At 57.9% G+C, this 13,653-nt stretch overlaps 1 protein-coding gene across 1 annotated transcript; it reads right to left on the bottom strand.

Moving 5' to 3' along the window:
- Positions 1-631: 631 nt before the first annotated feature.
- Positions 632-10,996, bottom strand: APCDD1L (APC down-regulated 1 like). Its single transcript, XM_075993392.1, has 5 exons — positions 10,899-10,996; positions 9,964-10,250; positions 9,168-9,306; positions 6,102-6,654; positions 632-1,399 (listed from the first exon to the last, which is right to left on the bottom strand). The coding sequence occupies exons 1-5, from the start codon at positions 10,994-10,996 to the stop codon at positions 632-634; spliced, it is 1,845 nt and encodes a 614-aa protein (XP_075849507.1).
- Between the last annotated feature and the right edge of the window lie 2,657 nt (positions 10,997-13,653).

Here is a 13,653-nt window from a genome sequence, read left to right as displayed (position 1 = left end):
CAGCTTGAGGTTGGACTCGCAGGGGCACGGGCAGATGCGGGCAAATGCAGCAGCCATGACTCGGGGAAGCTGAGTCGCCCCCAAAGAGACCAGCCCTCCGCCAGAAAGCTGAGAACTACTGAAAGCCCTAAGCCACATCTTTAATTCATGGCCCCACGTTGAGTATGTGTTGCTAGATTCGAATTAATAATCATTAAACAACAACCTGCAGGCTTGGCAGAGCAGCAGGCACTGTCCCCAGGCGCCACCCCGGGCGTCCTGTCTCCCGCCTCACACACTCCCGGGGGTGGGGGACGGGCAGGGACTGTGGGACGGGGCTCGGTTGGACCCCTGGCCAGCGCCGGTCCTCAGACTGCTGATGATGAGGAAAGTAGGGAAACGGGGACTGAGCCTTTGGAAGCCCATCCAGCGCGTCCCAGCCGGGGCCGGCGGACCGGGCCTCTGCAGGGCGCAGGCCTGGCAGGCGTGCGGCTGGTGCGCCGGCCACGCGGCCCGGCTGGGTCCGGGAGCAGCCCCGGTGGTGGCGTGGAGGAGGAGGGGGGCCTTCGCGCTGAGTCAGAGGCGCCCGTGCCAGGCGGGAGCCCGCAGGGTCAGGGGGTCCAGGGAGCCACCTTGCCGTGGAAGGCCGATGTCACGGCCACCAGAGGAAGGCCGGCCCCAGCACGAGGGCCAGGAGGGGCAGAGGGGCCGCGCGGGGGTCCGGGCCCCGGCCGCGGGGGGCCGTGCGCCGCGGCTCGTGCTGCGGGGGCCCCGAGGGGTCGCGCGCGTCCCCGCGGCAGAGCACCAGCGGCGCCTGATAGGAGGTGGGGCGCTTCTCTGGGGTGTCCGGGCTGGACCCGTCCGTGGGCCTCTGTCCGATGAAGAGCAGGCTCTGCCCCAAGGCGTCGTGCTCCACCTTGAAGAGCTCGTACTCCACGTGCGGGAGCCTGATGCCCAGCGGCAGGCACCCGTTGGTGGCTGTGACGTCCCGCTCGGTGCCCACGGTCCAGGCCCCGGGGCCCCCGCAGCTGCTGGGCTCCGAGAGGTTGAGCATGGCCGCGGTGCCCCGGTCCATGGGCGTCACGTGGGCCCGCGTGACCTCGAACACCAGCTCGGTGGCGCCGCGGACCCTGGCGGACGGCGCGCCCCGGCTGTAGCGGCCGGCCGCGAACACGGTGAAGGTGGGCTGCCGGCAGGCGGGGTCGGAGAAGTGGTGGTAGCGCCCCTCCCAGGAGCGGCTGCGCGCGTGGAAGGCGAAGGCGCGCGTGAGGAACAGCACGGCCGGGCGCACCTCGCAGCGCGCGCTCACCCAGCGGCCGCCCAGCCGCAGCGGCAGCGCCAGCCGGGCGGGCAGCGCGGGCGGGTGGTGCACGTCGGCGCGGGCCACCAGGCCGCAGGCCGGGCAGGGCCGCACGTGGTGCTGCAAAAGGCAAACAGGAACACGGTGGCTGCCCCAGCCGGCGAAGGCAGGGGTGCAGCCGAGGCAGGGTGAGGCCACCATCTGTCTCCTCCTCCCTGCCTCCAGCCGGGACCCCTGCACTGTGCTCTGGTCCAGGCAGCCTCGCTCCCCGGGCCTTGGCGCCCAGGTCCCTTCTACCTGGAGCTCCCGCCCAGAAGGGCCAGCCAGCTACTCCTCCTTTAGATCCCAGCGCAGAGCGGCCCTAGAGAGGCCTGTGCTCACCCACGGGAAGCATCCTGTGGGGCCACCACAGCGCCCTCTTTTATTTTTCTCATAGACCCACCAGCCCCACAGTTTTTTTTCTCCACCCCTCCTACTTCATTAGTAAGTTCTAGAAAACCCAACTACCTTTCTGTGGCTACTCAGGACCCAGGGCCTAGCACAGTGCTTGCCTCCCAGCAAGCAGGTTGTCATTGCATGAATAAAGGGGAGAAGAACGGGGGTGTGGGCGGGCCCTGTGTCTGAGGATTTGAAAGAAGCCGTCCCTTCTCACGCCCAGCCGGCTTGGTCCTGATATCCGACCATTAAGCTTCTCTTTTCCCTCCTTGCTCTCATTACCGCGTCCTCACTCTTTGAGGTCCTCCCGAAGGGCCAGGTGCTCTGCTAAGCGCTTCCCAGGCACCTGCCACATGTCACAGCTGAGGAAGCTGAAACCCAGAGGGTCAGCTGGCCCGCCCAGGCCGTCCAGCCCGGAAGGGTGAGACCAGCTGCAATGCAGCCTGGCTTAGGCCATGCCTGTCTGAGCCCCCATTTTTCTGTCCCGAAAGCCTCAGAGTGTACCAGGTAGAGACGGGAGGCCTCTTATGTCTGGGAATCCACATTGGAAGGTGAGCATGGCAACAGGGATGAAAAGCCAACAGAATGCTCGTGCCTTTGGAGCCCGCTGCTCAGCATCTGCCAAGGAGACAGCTGGAAAGCTGTGGAGACCCGTGGCTCAAACACCTTCATTCTGGTGTTACATGACATGGAGAGAACCAGCCACACTCGAGTTTTCAGGTGTAGCCACGGCCCGTGAGTGCCCCAGGCTGGGAACTGATCTTCCTCTATCCTTGGCCTGATTGACAGTCGCCCTGCCTTGCAGATTCTCAGGAGCTGGGTTTACAGTAAAACATGTCAACAGGAAACAGATGCTGAACCAAATTGCGTGGGAGTAGTCAGTCTGCATTTTGGAGTGAAAAGGCGCAGTAGAGGCCAAGAAGGAACCAGATACAGATATCTTATTGTTTTGTTTTGCTTTTTTAAAGGAAGCTGCTGCTCAGAATTTAGTCCAGGGCCCCATTCTGAAAGGTAAATGGCTTTGGAACTGCTACTTGTCACAACTGACATGGGAATGAGCAAACATCCCCTGCTCTGGGGTCAAGGGTCCGAGCAGGACAGGCCAGGGAGAGGGGGCATTTTGAGGGCCCAAATGGAAAATTGCCTCCAATATATTTTTTCTTGCAATAGAAAAAACAAAAAGATTTTCACAGATCACTGCTCGGTGAGTTTCATGTCAAACAAGTGATGTTGGGAGTTCTAGCTCAGAAAGAAAATATTGGATGATTGAGAATTTGGATTGCCACATTTTAAAAGCTCTTATTATTTATTTTTATCACGAACCCAAACTCTGCTTGATTTCCATAATATAGGAGACCACATTGCTTTTGGTTGGGGGATTTTTGACCCAGAATGCTTAAAGACATGTGAAATGCCAGCAAATGGCTGCAAAAATGTTTGTGACAGAAACAAGCGAGCTGAGTAGTTAGCGGGAGTGTCGGTAATTGGGATGCCGACTGATAAGAGTCTACTTTAATTTAGGCGTTTTAACCCACATTCCGACTGTTGTCACACTAATGTGTATCGACAGGACATAATGCGTTACATCAAAATAATCCCAGGGCTGCTCTTCCCTACTACAGAGAAGAAAAATAGAAAAAAAGAGAAAAAATTAGATACCCTCTGCATGCAGAGAGGACATTGGGGGACGCGAGTTGGTAATTTGGGGCAAGTGGTTTTCTGCATAGCAGAAACAAATTAAGAACTGGCAAGCTTTTAAGGTGAGAGAGGAGATGGAACAGGCATTTCCTTCTCTGGTGCTTTTGAAGGTGCTGAAATAAGATTCCCATCTCCACCAAAAATCTTCCGGGCATTTTTCTGCAGAAGTCCGGAGTTGCACGTGTTAATAAACAAGGCCTCCAGCCAGCAGAATTCACACTTGTGCCGAAGCCAAACTCATACTGGTTTAAGCCTGTTACATAAAGTTATTTCTCAAACAGCAAATAACAGTTTCTAATTAACCCCCAGAGGTGACACCAGGCTCAGATGATTTTGGTGGAGTGTTGGCTGATTGATTAGGATTCTATACCCAGGCAATGAATTTGGGGATGAAATTGGTTTTAAATTAACTTCTAAAAATGTTCATGTTTACCATCTGGTTTGGGTCGTGGGCAAGGCCTGGGCCCCGGAGAGCATAAGGTAATGACTAATTCGTTATTTGGGGATTTATCTGCAGCATTTCCTTCTTTTAAATTATCTTTCTTTCTTTTTTTTTTTTTTTTCCCGAGAAGGGGGCCAGTTGGTGCGAGGACATTTAATTTAATGCCTGTGCATCTGGCCCTGCTGGTCCCTGCGTACACTTCTATGTGCTTTGCTTCTCGGTCACATTCCAGGCGGCTCTGGCCACCCGGGCTGGCAGGGCGGCAGGGAGGGCAGAGACAGCCACGGCCCCAGAGTCCTGCCTGGGGAGGCATGAAATTGTCAGGCTGCAGCCCCCGGGGATCTGCCCTCTCTGCATTCAGAGCACTCTCCCTCCTAATGAGGTGGTGGGGGCCTGTAATCAACTCAGCACCCGCGCCTTCTCTTCTCTAAGCAGGATTAACGCCAGAACAGCCCAGAACATTGGTTGCCAAAAGGGGAATAATTTTGAGGTCATAAAAAGAACTCTGAGGCTGATTTTCTGATTATGAGAACTTCTTGTCTGCTCCTTCTCCGCTACCCAGATCCTGGCTTAGGAGGAGGGGAGGGAGAGGGCGAAGGTGGGCAGGCACCGGGTCTGTCCCACCCCCAGTGTTCCTGCTGGTGGCTCGGAAAAGCGGCTGCTCCCAGGGCTGGGAAGCTGCCCCGGCTGGTTTAGTTCCTTGGGTGTCTAGTACACAGTGGGCACTCAATACATGCTAAGAGAGGTGAGGGCAGCCCAAGGGCTCAAAGAGCGCTTGATAGGGATGCTGAGCTCCTCCATCCCGTTCCCCATTCATTTTCACTTTCAAAAATACTTCGCTGGCTGCTGCCTTGTGCGGCAGTTCTAACCTCAACTGCATTTTCACTAACCTTTAACTAATCAAAGTTAACATTTCTTCCCATTGTGCATGTATGCAGCAAACCCCAGTAGCTTCAGTAGAACATCCGAGTTTGTCACCAGCATCACATAAACAGTGTTGCAGATGCTGGAAACGTTGTTTACGCTTGTCACTGCTTTGACATTAGGGCAAATAATGAATTCATATTCATCGTATTCTTCTATCATCAATTAATGTTTTAAGACTTGGGTAACGTTTAAAATAGAATTAGTTTTCAACTTAAATCCCATGCATTTTGTCTTATGCCTTTAAAACCATTTTTCCGTGGAGGGGTCCTTGGACTTCACCAGCCACCAGCGAGGTCTCCCTCACCCCCGCACCAGCTACGTTCCGAGCGGCGTGCCCGGGGCATGCCACACAAAGTTTCCTCCTGCCTGTTTGCTCATCAGCAAAAAGGGCGACCAGATCTCACCCAAATTAGGACAGTATGTTTGCGACGGCTTCACTTGAAGTCTAACTTAATCAGCTTAAGCGAAATTCACTTGGGAGTCTGGGGGGACCCTCAAAGAGAAGGCGGTTCCCGTCTGACTGCAGCCCCCACCCAAGAGGGTGTCCCACGGACCACCTAGGAGCTTCTAGAAATGCAGAACCCCGGGCCCCCCTCAGACCTGCTGAGACGGACTCCGCCCTCTAACAGGCTGCCCAGGTGATGCTGCGCCGCCAGGGCTTACATGGAAAGGTGCGCCTCGATGGCTCTGCATTCAGGTCAGCAGCGAGGCTCCACGCTGAGAGTCTGATGGGGTGGCGTTTGGGCGGGGGAGCCCTGGAGAAAGCTGCTTTTATGCTAATTGATTCACCAACTTTTATTGGCCCTGATCATGTGCCAGGCCCACTTGGGGAGGCGGCAGAGGCCGGGGCCTTGTGGAGGGTCTGGCACTAGAGCCAGGAGGCAATAAGCAAGTAAACAACAGACCTTCAGGCTGTGCTGAGTGCTGGGACGGACACAAACGGGAAGTGTCAGAATGGGAATAGAGGGGACCTTTGAGCTGAGAACCCAGCGGGGGCAAACCTGCCCCAGCCCACGTGCCCAGCAGGGGCAGAAATCCCCCCCCCCAGGGGCCACAACTGAATCTGGAGCACGTGGGCTTGAGAGGACCAGGCTGGGAAGGCCAAACAGTGTTCCTTCCGGAAAAAGCCAGCCAGCCTTGGAAAGGCCTGAGAAAAGATATCGCCAGCAGAGGGAACAGCCTGTGCAAATGTCCTGAGGCAAGCAGACCAGAGTGGGAGGGGCCGGGGCAAGAGCTGGCAGAAAGGGGCTAGGCAGGCACCCGATCACACAGGGGGCTGGGCTGGGGCTCAGAGCTCCCCTCCCAGGGGCCGAGACTCACCAGGGCGCTCTGCAGTGGGCGCTGGTAGCCGGTGGGCCGGTATTGCTGCCTCTCTGCCCAGTCTGTGTGGATGTCCCCCAGGTACAGCTCCTCCACCGGCCGGGACGCGGCCTCGGGCTGGGGCTGCAGGTAGCGCTGCATGCGGACCAGGCTGAGCTCGTGCATGGTGAGGCCCAGGGCCGCCATACAGCCACCCCCGGCCCGGGCGCTCAGCAGCTCATACAGCGCCCCCGGCAGCCAGGCCCGGGCGGAGGGCAGCCGCCGGGCGCAGTCCTGGCCGGCCCGGGTCTTGTTGAGGCGCCCAGTGACATCGAGCAGGGCTTGGTGGCTGTGGAAGACAATGCCCACCTTGTGCAGGTGGTAGTCAGCCTCCGTGGCGCCCCGGGTGACCCAGGAGGCCCGGCGCAGGCGGACTTTGCCCTTGATGAGCAGCGAGTGGGCAGGCTCCCGGCAGAAGGGGTCCCGGTAGTAGAACTGGTAGGCTCGGAAGAAGCGGCTGGGGTAGAAGGTGTAGGAGCGGGTGAGGAACTCCGGTCCGGGCCGCACCTCGCAGCTGCCGGGGTAGGAAGGAGACAGGGTTTGGGGAGGGAAGCGAACACTGGCCCCCCTGGACTTGGCTGCTGCCCCCCAGCCTCCACTCCAGGCCTCCACTCCAGGCCTCGGCTCAGGCCTGGGCCCCGACAGCCTCGGCTGCCCTCACCGCCCTTGGTCAGCCCCACCTTGGGACTGGGGCCTTCCACGCGGCGCCTGATGGCCCCAACAAAAGCCACCTAGTTCTCCTTTCGTCCGCCCCTAATGGCCCTAACCGGGGGCCCCTTTGCACCCTGCTGTACCGTGAGCCCTGTACCGCCTGTTCCTCTCCCCCTCGGACTCCCGGGCCCTTCCTAGGCCCTGGCTGAGTGAATCGGGGTGACGGCTGCTTGTGTGGTGCGTCCCCCTTCGATAGGCTGGCTTCCCCAACCAGGGTCATCCTGTGACTGGGCTTGTTGACCTAAGTCAGGGGTCAGCAAACCTTTTCCACAAAGGGTCAGGTAAGGAATATTTTTGTTTTTGTGCAGCTACTCTAAGTTGCAACCGGAGAGTCACAGCAGCTACAGATGGCGCAGTAGGGAACGGGCGTGGCTGCGTGCCAGGGAGACCCCTTCACAAGACAGGCGCCAGGCTGGGCCCACACTCCGCCCTGCTGGTGGTGCAGACAGGGCCAGGGGCGGCCGCTGCAGGGGGACGGAGGCTAAGTGACGCCTGGTGGGACTCCCCGTCCAGGGCTCTGAGGGGCAGATTTCACCGCAACCGAGCACCCCCTGGCTGCTGGTTTTCTGATGTTTTCCTACCAGGGCTGTAGGACAGGAAGCACCTAGCGCCCTGCGAGGAAATGGCGGTAATTCCCTCTCCTCCTCAGCGTCCCGGGCGCTGACCACTACACGACGGAACCTCCCGTCTTCCGATCTTCCCGCTGGTGTTGAGGACAAAGTCTCCGCCGGGCGCGGCTGTCTTTAGCCCCGGCTCCCTTTCCTCCCGGAGAGAGCAGACGTGCAGCCTTGGGCAGGCAGCAGATCTGGAGAGGGTTTAATTATGTTGTTTGTGGTTATGGAGTTTCTTTTTACAGTGGCCTCTTATTTATGATAAGTGGCTCTGTTCTCCATATCCAGGCTGGTATTATGCTTCCTTTAAAAATAATTCTATTACCCTGCAAATGTGTGGAGTGGTACTGTGTGCTGGTGATACCTCAATAAAGCTATAAGAATAAATGAATATGTTTAAGTAAATAAAAGCAAGTTGGTTTACAGAAAAATAGTAAACAGTAGTATAGGTGGCAGATGCAGATGGGGAGGGGTGACCCACATCCCCGAGGGTCTCAGAGGGGGCAGATCTGCCCAAGGGGACACGGCCGGTCACACTGGACACACCTCGGGGGTTGCCAGACTGAACCTTTTCCCACTCTCCTCCCAGACGCAGCAAGGTCTGCCTGGGGAGCACAGTGGGGAACTTTCTAGAAGTTCTAGAAGAGGTTTCTTAGAAGAGCTGCTCCAGAATGCTGTTGTCTCGGGGCAGGAGCAGCCTGCACCCCAGCTCTGTCTCAGAGCGACCCCGGCTAGTGGGCGCACGGATCCCACCTGGATCACGCAGCAGGGTGGGGGCTGCATGCAGCCGGCAGAGCCTGGGAATGTGCTCGAAGTGGCTTTGCAGAACTCGCGTCCCTCCCTCCACCCAAAGCACTAGCAGATGTTTGGCAGTTGAGTTTCTCCCTGACCTCAGGAGGTAACGTGGAGGACGTGCAGAGGCCCGTCCTTGACCACAGGATGGGACTGGCCCAGCGGGGACGGGGGAGGAGGGAGGGATGGCCAGGTGCAGCAGGGGCCACAGCCCCCTTCTCCCCAACCCCAGCCCTGGGAGGGGGGACTCCGCTGACTGCTATGCAGTTTGTGCACCACAGATGAGGGCAGAGCAGCAGCTGGACCCCTGAAATGTCAGTGAGCCTGTCAGGTAGGAAAAAGAATCGGGGGGGCCTGCCACTTCTGCCTCAGGGCCTTTGCACTGGCCGCACTCTCTGCCTGGTTCTTTCCTTGGCTCTCTGCATGGCCGACTCTCAGCTTTCAGCCAAATGCCACCACCTCCAAGAAGCCACCCGTGAGAACTCTCTAAAGAACGCTCCAGGCCACTTGCTGTCACAGCCACAAATTTATTTCCTTCATTGCGGAGCTTAGCCGTATCTCAAGTTCATATTATTTGTTTCTGTGTTTGCACGTTTAGCACGCGTCCTGCTGCCTGCCCATGCACCTAGCTCGGCATGGGTGCTCAATAAGTGTTTGTGTAATGGGAGCTTGCGGTGCTGAATGAATGGGCTGTATCCATTTGCTGTTTGTGGCTGGGTGAGATGCCCGACGCAGTCCCTGCCTCCCGCTGCACCCTGGGGCGGGGTGGCAAAGAAGGCCACGGTCGTGGCAGGTACCAGCCTCTTGGACAACTGGGTGAACTGCGCCCATTTCACAGACGTGCACACGGAGGCTCAGAGAGGCAGAAGTCTCCCAGCCCAGGGGCCCGAGGTCTGGTGACCTGGGATCTTACCCAGTGGAGATCCAGGGCCCGTCGAGGCGCGGGGGCAGGATCGCAGTGCCGGGCACTCTGTCCGGCAGGGGGTGCTGACAGCGGGGTTCCCAGCGCAGGCGGCTGCCCCCTGCTGCCCCAGCAGCCTCTGCCGTGCAAGCTGCAAAGCAGACGGGCCCGGGTGAGAGACCCCAGCACAGCCCAGGAGCACTGCCCGCCCCACCTGCCTTCCCACCACCACCCGGCCTCCCTGGGAGGCAGCAGGGAGCTGGGGGTGCTGTGCCCCACCTCCACCACAGAGCTCCCCCAGACCCCCGGTTCTGGAGCCAGGCACGGGCCCCTCTGCTGGGGAACCTCGAATTCGATTCCTGACTCACCTCCCCCTGGGTTTCCAGGCGTGCCCACCCCGGGATCCCAGCCTCCTGGCACGGACGGGCCAAGCCTGCTGCCCGCCCCTCAGGCCACTCGCTTCCCGTCTCGCCTCTGTGCTGGGCCTTGGGGTGTCCATCTCTGTGTCTGCGGAGCCCAGCCAGTGCCCGCACGGGCTGGTGCTCAGCCGGTGTGTGGTGAGTGAGTGGGCACAGGGCCCTTCTCGAAGGAGGGCCTCGTCCCCGAGCCTGGGGGCTGGGGTTGGAACTGATGAGCTGGTGGGGGGGGGGCAGGGTCCCGGCGGATGGGCGCAGGAAGCACGCGGGCCTTCCAGTCCTCGCGAGCGACCCCCACATGCGCTCAGCGCGGCCCTGGACAGGAGTCAAGCCGGCCGTGGGACTGTTCCCAGTCTCTTCTAGGCACCGCTCGGAGGCGAGGCCGCCAAGACCTCCAGCTGCCGAGGAGCAGAGGGTCCGCAGAGACCGCCGTCTCCACGCAGGAGGGGCGGCCCGAGACGGCCCAGATGGCGGGATCTGTGGGAAGCTGGCGGCGAGCAGCGTCCGTCCGGCTATCACAGCCCCGGCGGTGCTCACAGGGGCCAGCTCCTGCAGAGGCCTTCCAACCCTGCTCTTCCCACGGAGCCTGCGGCCCGAGCGGGCGGGGCGCGCCGACTCTGGGGCGCTGGGGGGCCTGGCAGAGGCGTCAGCCCCCCGGAGGCCCAGGAGGGGCTGGGGGCTGAGTGGAGAGGGGACGCTGGCAGGTTCTGCCCCTCCCCCAGCACTCGCCGCGCCTTCCCGTCTGGGGTTCGGGAGGCCTGGGGACCCCACGCTGCGCCCTTGGAGCACTCTAACTGGACACCTTGACCCCAAGCTGCCCAAACCCCAGTGGCCTCTCGGGAGAGCGAGGCAGAGTGGGTTCCTCACTTCCCTGGAGGTCGGGGTCACACCTGGAGACTTGGGGTCTCCAGGGGCAATGCTGCCGATGGCGACAGTGGGGTGTCTTCTGTTAAGCGAGCGTGGTCGCCGAGTGCGTCTCACGGTCAGAGCGACGGGCTCCTCGAGAAGGTTCGCCTTACACGGGGTGCGTGCCCCCGAATGTGACAGGGCCAGGATTTGTCCAGGTGGTTGGACTTCAGGGTGTGGTGGCTGAGCCGCGGCTCGTCCTGCATCCCCGCGAGTGCGAGGGGCTGGAGACTTGGCGGAGCGCGGGCACTCTGCAGACACCGGCCGGAAGGGAAGCCGTGGGCTTTCCATGGTAGCCCGGCACATCTAATTTTGGGGGCGCCCAAGCCCGACATTGCGGGGGGCGGGTGGGTGGGCATCAAAGTCGGGCCAAGTCCCGGCGTGAGCCCACGCGGAGTCCTGAGCCCGACAGCAGACGCACCCCGGCGCCAACACCTCGAGCACTGGGGGGCTTCCGCAATCAACTCCGCCGCAGACACTGGGCTCCCTGGATTCAATTCTGCGGGTTAATTTGAACATCGCGGTGTCAATGAAACCTGTCCGAAAGTGTTGATTCGGAGAATGGATGGAAGCAAAGCGAAGAAAAAGATCAAACGGGGTCAGTGTTATTTGCCTGGTGGGAAAATCGAGCTCACATCCAGAGCAGAATAGCGAATGGGCCCTGAAAATTGTCTTGTCATTGTTTCCCCGAAACTCGGGTTCCTGAGGAAATGTTTTCTGTTCTAAAGAAAACAAGCTCTTTTCTTTCTTTTTTCCCTGTACCCTCCCTGAAGGCCCGGAGAAGAGATGGCCCTTGACATTATATTTTGTCACGAATCCTCAGATGCTATGTTTCTGCTAAGTTGTTTTAGTTTGTCTTGTTTTTCTGCGAGAAATTAGAGTTTAATTACGTCGGGAGATGAAGAGATACAGCTAAATCTCACTGCATTCAGAGCATGTACACACAAACACAAACAGAACCAGAGACCTTGATGAGAACATCAGAGCGGAATATAATGTCGCCTCTTGGTTCTTCCGGAAGCCTCAACTTCAAGGTTGCAAAAATAAAATGAACCAATTATAAATGATTCCATGACATTTTCTCAATTGCATCTTTTTGCAGTAGATGTTTTTATTTTCTTGGCTTTTTCCCCCCTCCCTCTTTTTCTTCCCCCAGGAAAGTCTTAACTGAAGGGCCAAAGAAACAAACAACACTGAAAGCAGATGGTGCTGTGGGCTGGGTTACACAACTTTTTCATAGGGACCTGATAAACTGAGTTAAATACATGGACCAAATTGATTTTTATCAACCATGGATTTTTAATTAACAGTGGTATCCACTTACTGCCATTCATTATTTACTGTTTACCCACTAATTAAAAATTATGCTGCTTTTGCACTCATAAGAGCAGGGACATTTGAAATTAGATAGCATCGTTCAAATTACCTGCAGAATTAAATCTAGAGTGCCCAATTGCTCAGACCAGGCTACCAGAGTTTGAAATATGATCTGCTCCAGCTCGAGGTGTTATCATGAGTCAGAACACCAGGGACAGGCTGCAGGGACAAACACCGAAGAACCTGCCTGGGGCCTTAAGGGGAAAGGGCACTTGCTGAGCCCTACTGAGTGTGGGCACCTGAGCCTGGCTCGGGGTCATACCGTGCCCAGTGCCTCCTGAGCACGTGTCATGGGAGTCCCGTGGTCAGATACGTTATCTGCCTCGTGGCCGTGAGCCCCTCAAGGTCCCGGGGGCGGGAGTAGGTAGGGAGCCCAAGGATCGACAGCTGCAGTCTGCACGGCCACCCAGGACGTGGGTGGTGTCCATGCCCTCATTTTGCAGATGAAGAAACTGAAGTTCAGAGAGGAAGAGGGACTTGGCCATTGTCACTCCTCTACAGGTAGATGCTTCTTGGCCAATTTAAAAAATATATTTTAGGAAAACACAGCTAATGTAAAATGCACCATTTAAGCCACGTTGAAGCGTGCAGTTCAGTGGCACTTAGCACATTCCCAGTACTGTGCAGCCGCCACCACTGTTTCACGCCAGAACATCTGATCACCCAGAAAGGAGACCCTGCACCCGTTAGCAGTCACTCTCCTCTCTTCTTAGACCCAGGCAGCGACTAGTCTGCTGCCTCTATGGGTTTGCCTAATCTGGACGTTTCCCAGAAATAGAAACGGACAGTATGTATCCTCTTCTCATCTACTTTTCACAGCGAGGCGGACGTGGTTGTTCTGCTTTGCAGATGAACAGTGGAGGCGTAGACAAGTGTCACTCCCACGTCCAGGGCCCACGTTCTCTTCCAAGACCACGAGAGGAGCAGGCGTGGACCAGGAGGGGTGAGAAGATGCAACAGGTCTTCACTCACCCCTCCCTGGGAGCAGAGGCAAAAGAAAAGCACTTTTCCTCTCCTAATTGGCTCGTTCTGAGGTTCTCGAGACGAGGCACGGATGCCAGGGTGGGGTGCGAGGCGGTTTTAGGCGCCGTGGCGAGCTCTTCATCGCCCAGCGCCACACACAGACTTTCGAGGGTGTAAAAAGCTGTCGTGGTTCTCACGGCCGACCTGTGCCTTCACGGCCCATTTTGCTGGGGGCTGACGTTTGAAAGGGGTTGATCTGGACTGGATTTTAAAATATTAGGCAGTTTTCAAGCAAATAGCATTTAATAAGCAACTGTATAAGTGACTCGTGGATGCGGTAAATAGCCCCGGGTGGGGCGTGGAAGACGGAAGAAAGAGCGGTGAAGGTGACTTCGTCCCTCCCCACCCCTCTGGAGCACAGAAGGGAGCGTGAGAGTCCCCTGGGGCTGCTACGACCAAGGACCACAGATGGTGTCCCCAAACACAGGGATTTGTTCTCTAACCTCCTGCAGGCTGAAAGTCTCAAGTCTGAAATCAAGGTGCAGGCAGGGCCAAGCTCCCTCTGAGGCTCTAGGGGAGGGTCCCTCCTGGTCCCTTCCAGCGCCAGGTGGCTCAGGCATTCCTTGGCTTGTGGCTGTGTCACTCTAATCTCCACCTCCGTCTTCACACGGCCGTCTCCCTCTCTGTGTGTTTCCTCTGCCTGCGTCTCGGTATCCAAACCTCCCTCTCCCTTCTCCCATGAAGGCACCGACCACCGGGTCAGGGCACCCCCAATCCAGTATGACTTCGTCCCAACTCGACATCTGCGAAGACCCCATATCCAAATAAGGCCTCAT

This window comes from Microcebus murinus, chromosome 16, assembly GCF_040939455.1.
Source record: "Microcebus murinus isolate Inina chromosome 16, M.murinus_Inina_mat1.0, whole genome shotgun sequence".
Classification (NCBI taxonomy): domain Eukaryota; kingdom Metazoa; phylum Chordata; class Mammalia; order Primates; family Cheirogaleidae; genus Microcebus; species Microcebus murinus.
The sequence above is the reverse complement of the archived record's forward strand: the minus strand, read 5'-3'. Positions and strand labels throughout refer to the sequence as shown.

Bases quoted from the DNA above. Each gene is read 5' to 3' on its own strand.
- APCDD1L (XM_075993392.1), bottom strand. From the start codon at position 10,996: ATGTTCAAATTAACCCGCAGAATTGAATCCAGGGAGCCCAGTGTCTGC. The intron at 9,307-9,963 runs GTCTTGGCGGCC...TCTGCTTTGCAG, and splicing joins CTGCTCCTCGGCAGCTGGAG to CTTGCACGGCAGAGGCTGCT. The intron at 6,655-9,167 runs GTAAGATCCCAG...CTACCCCGGCAG, and splicing joins GGGCCCTGGATCTCCACTGG to CTGCGAGGTGCGGCCCGGAC.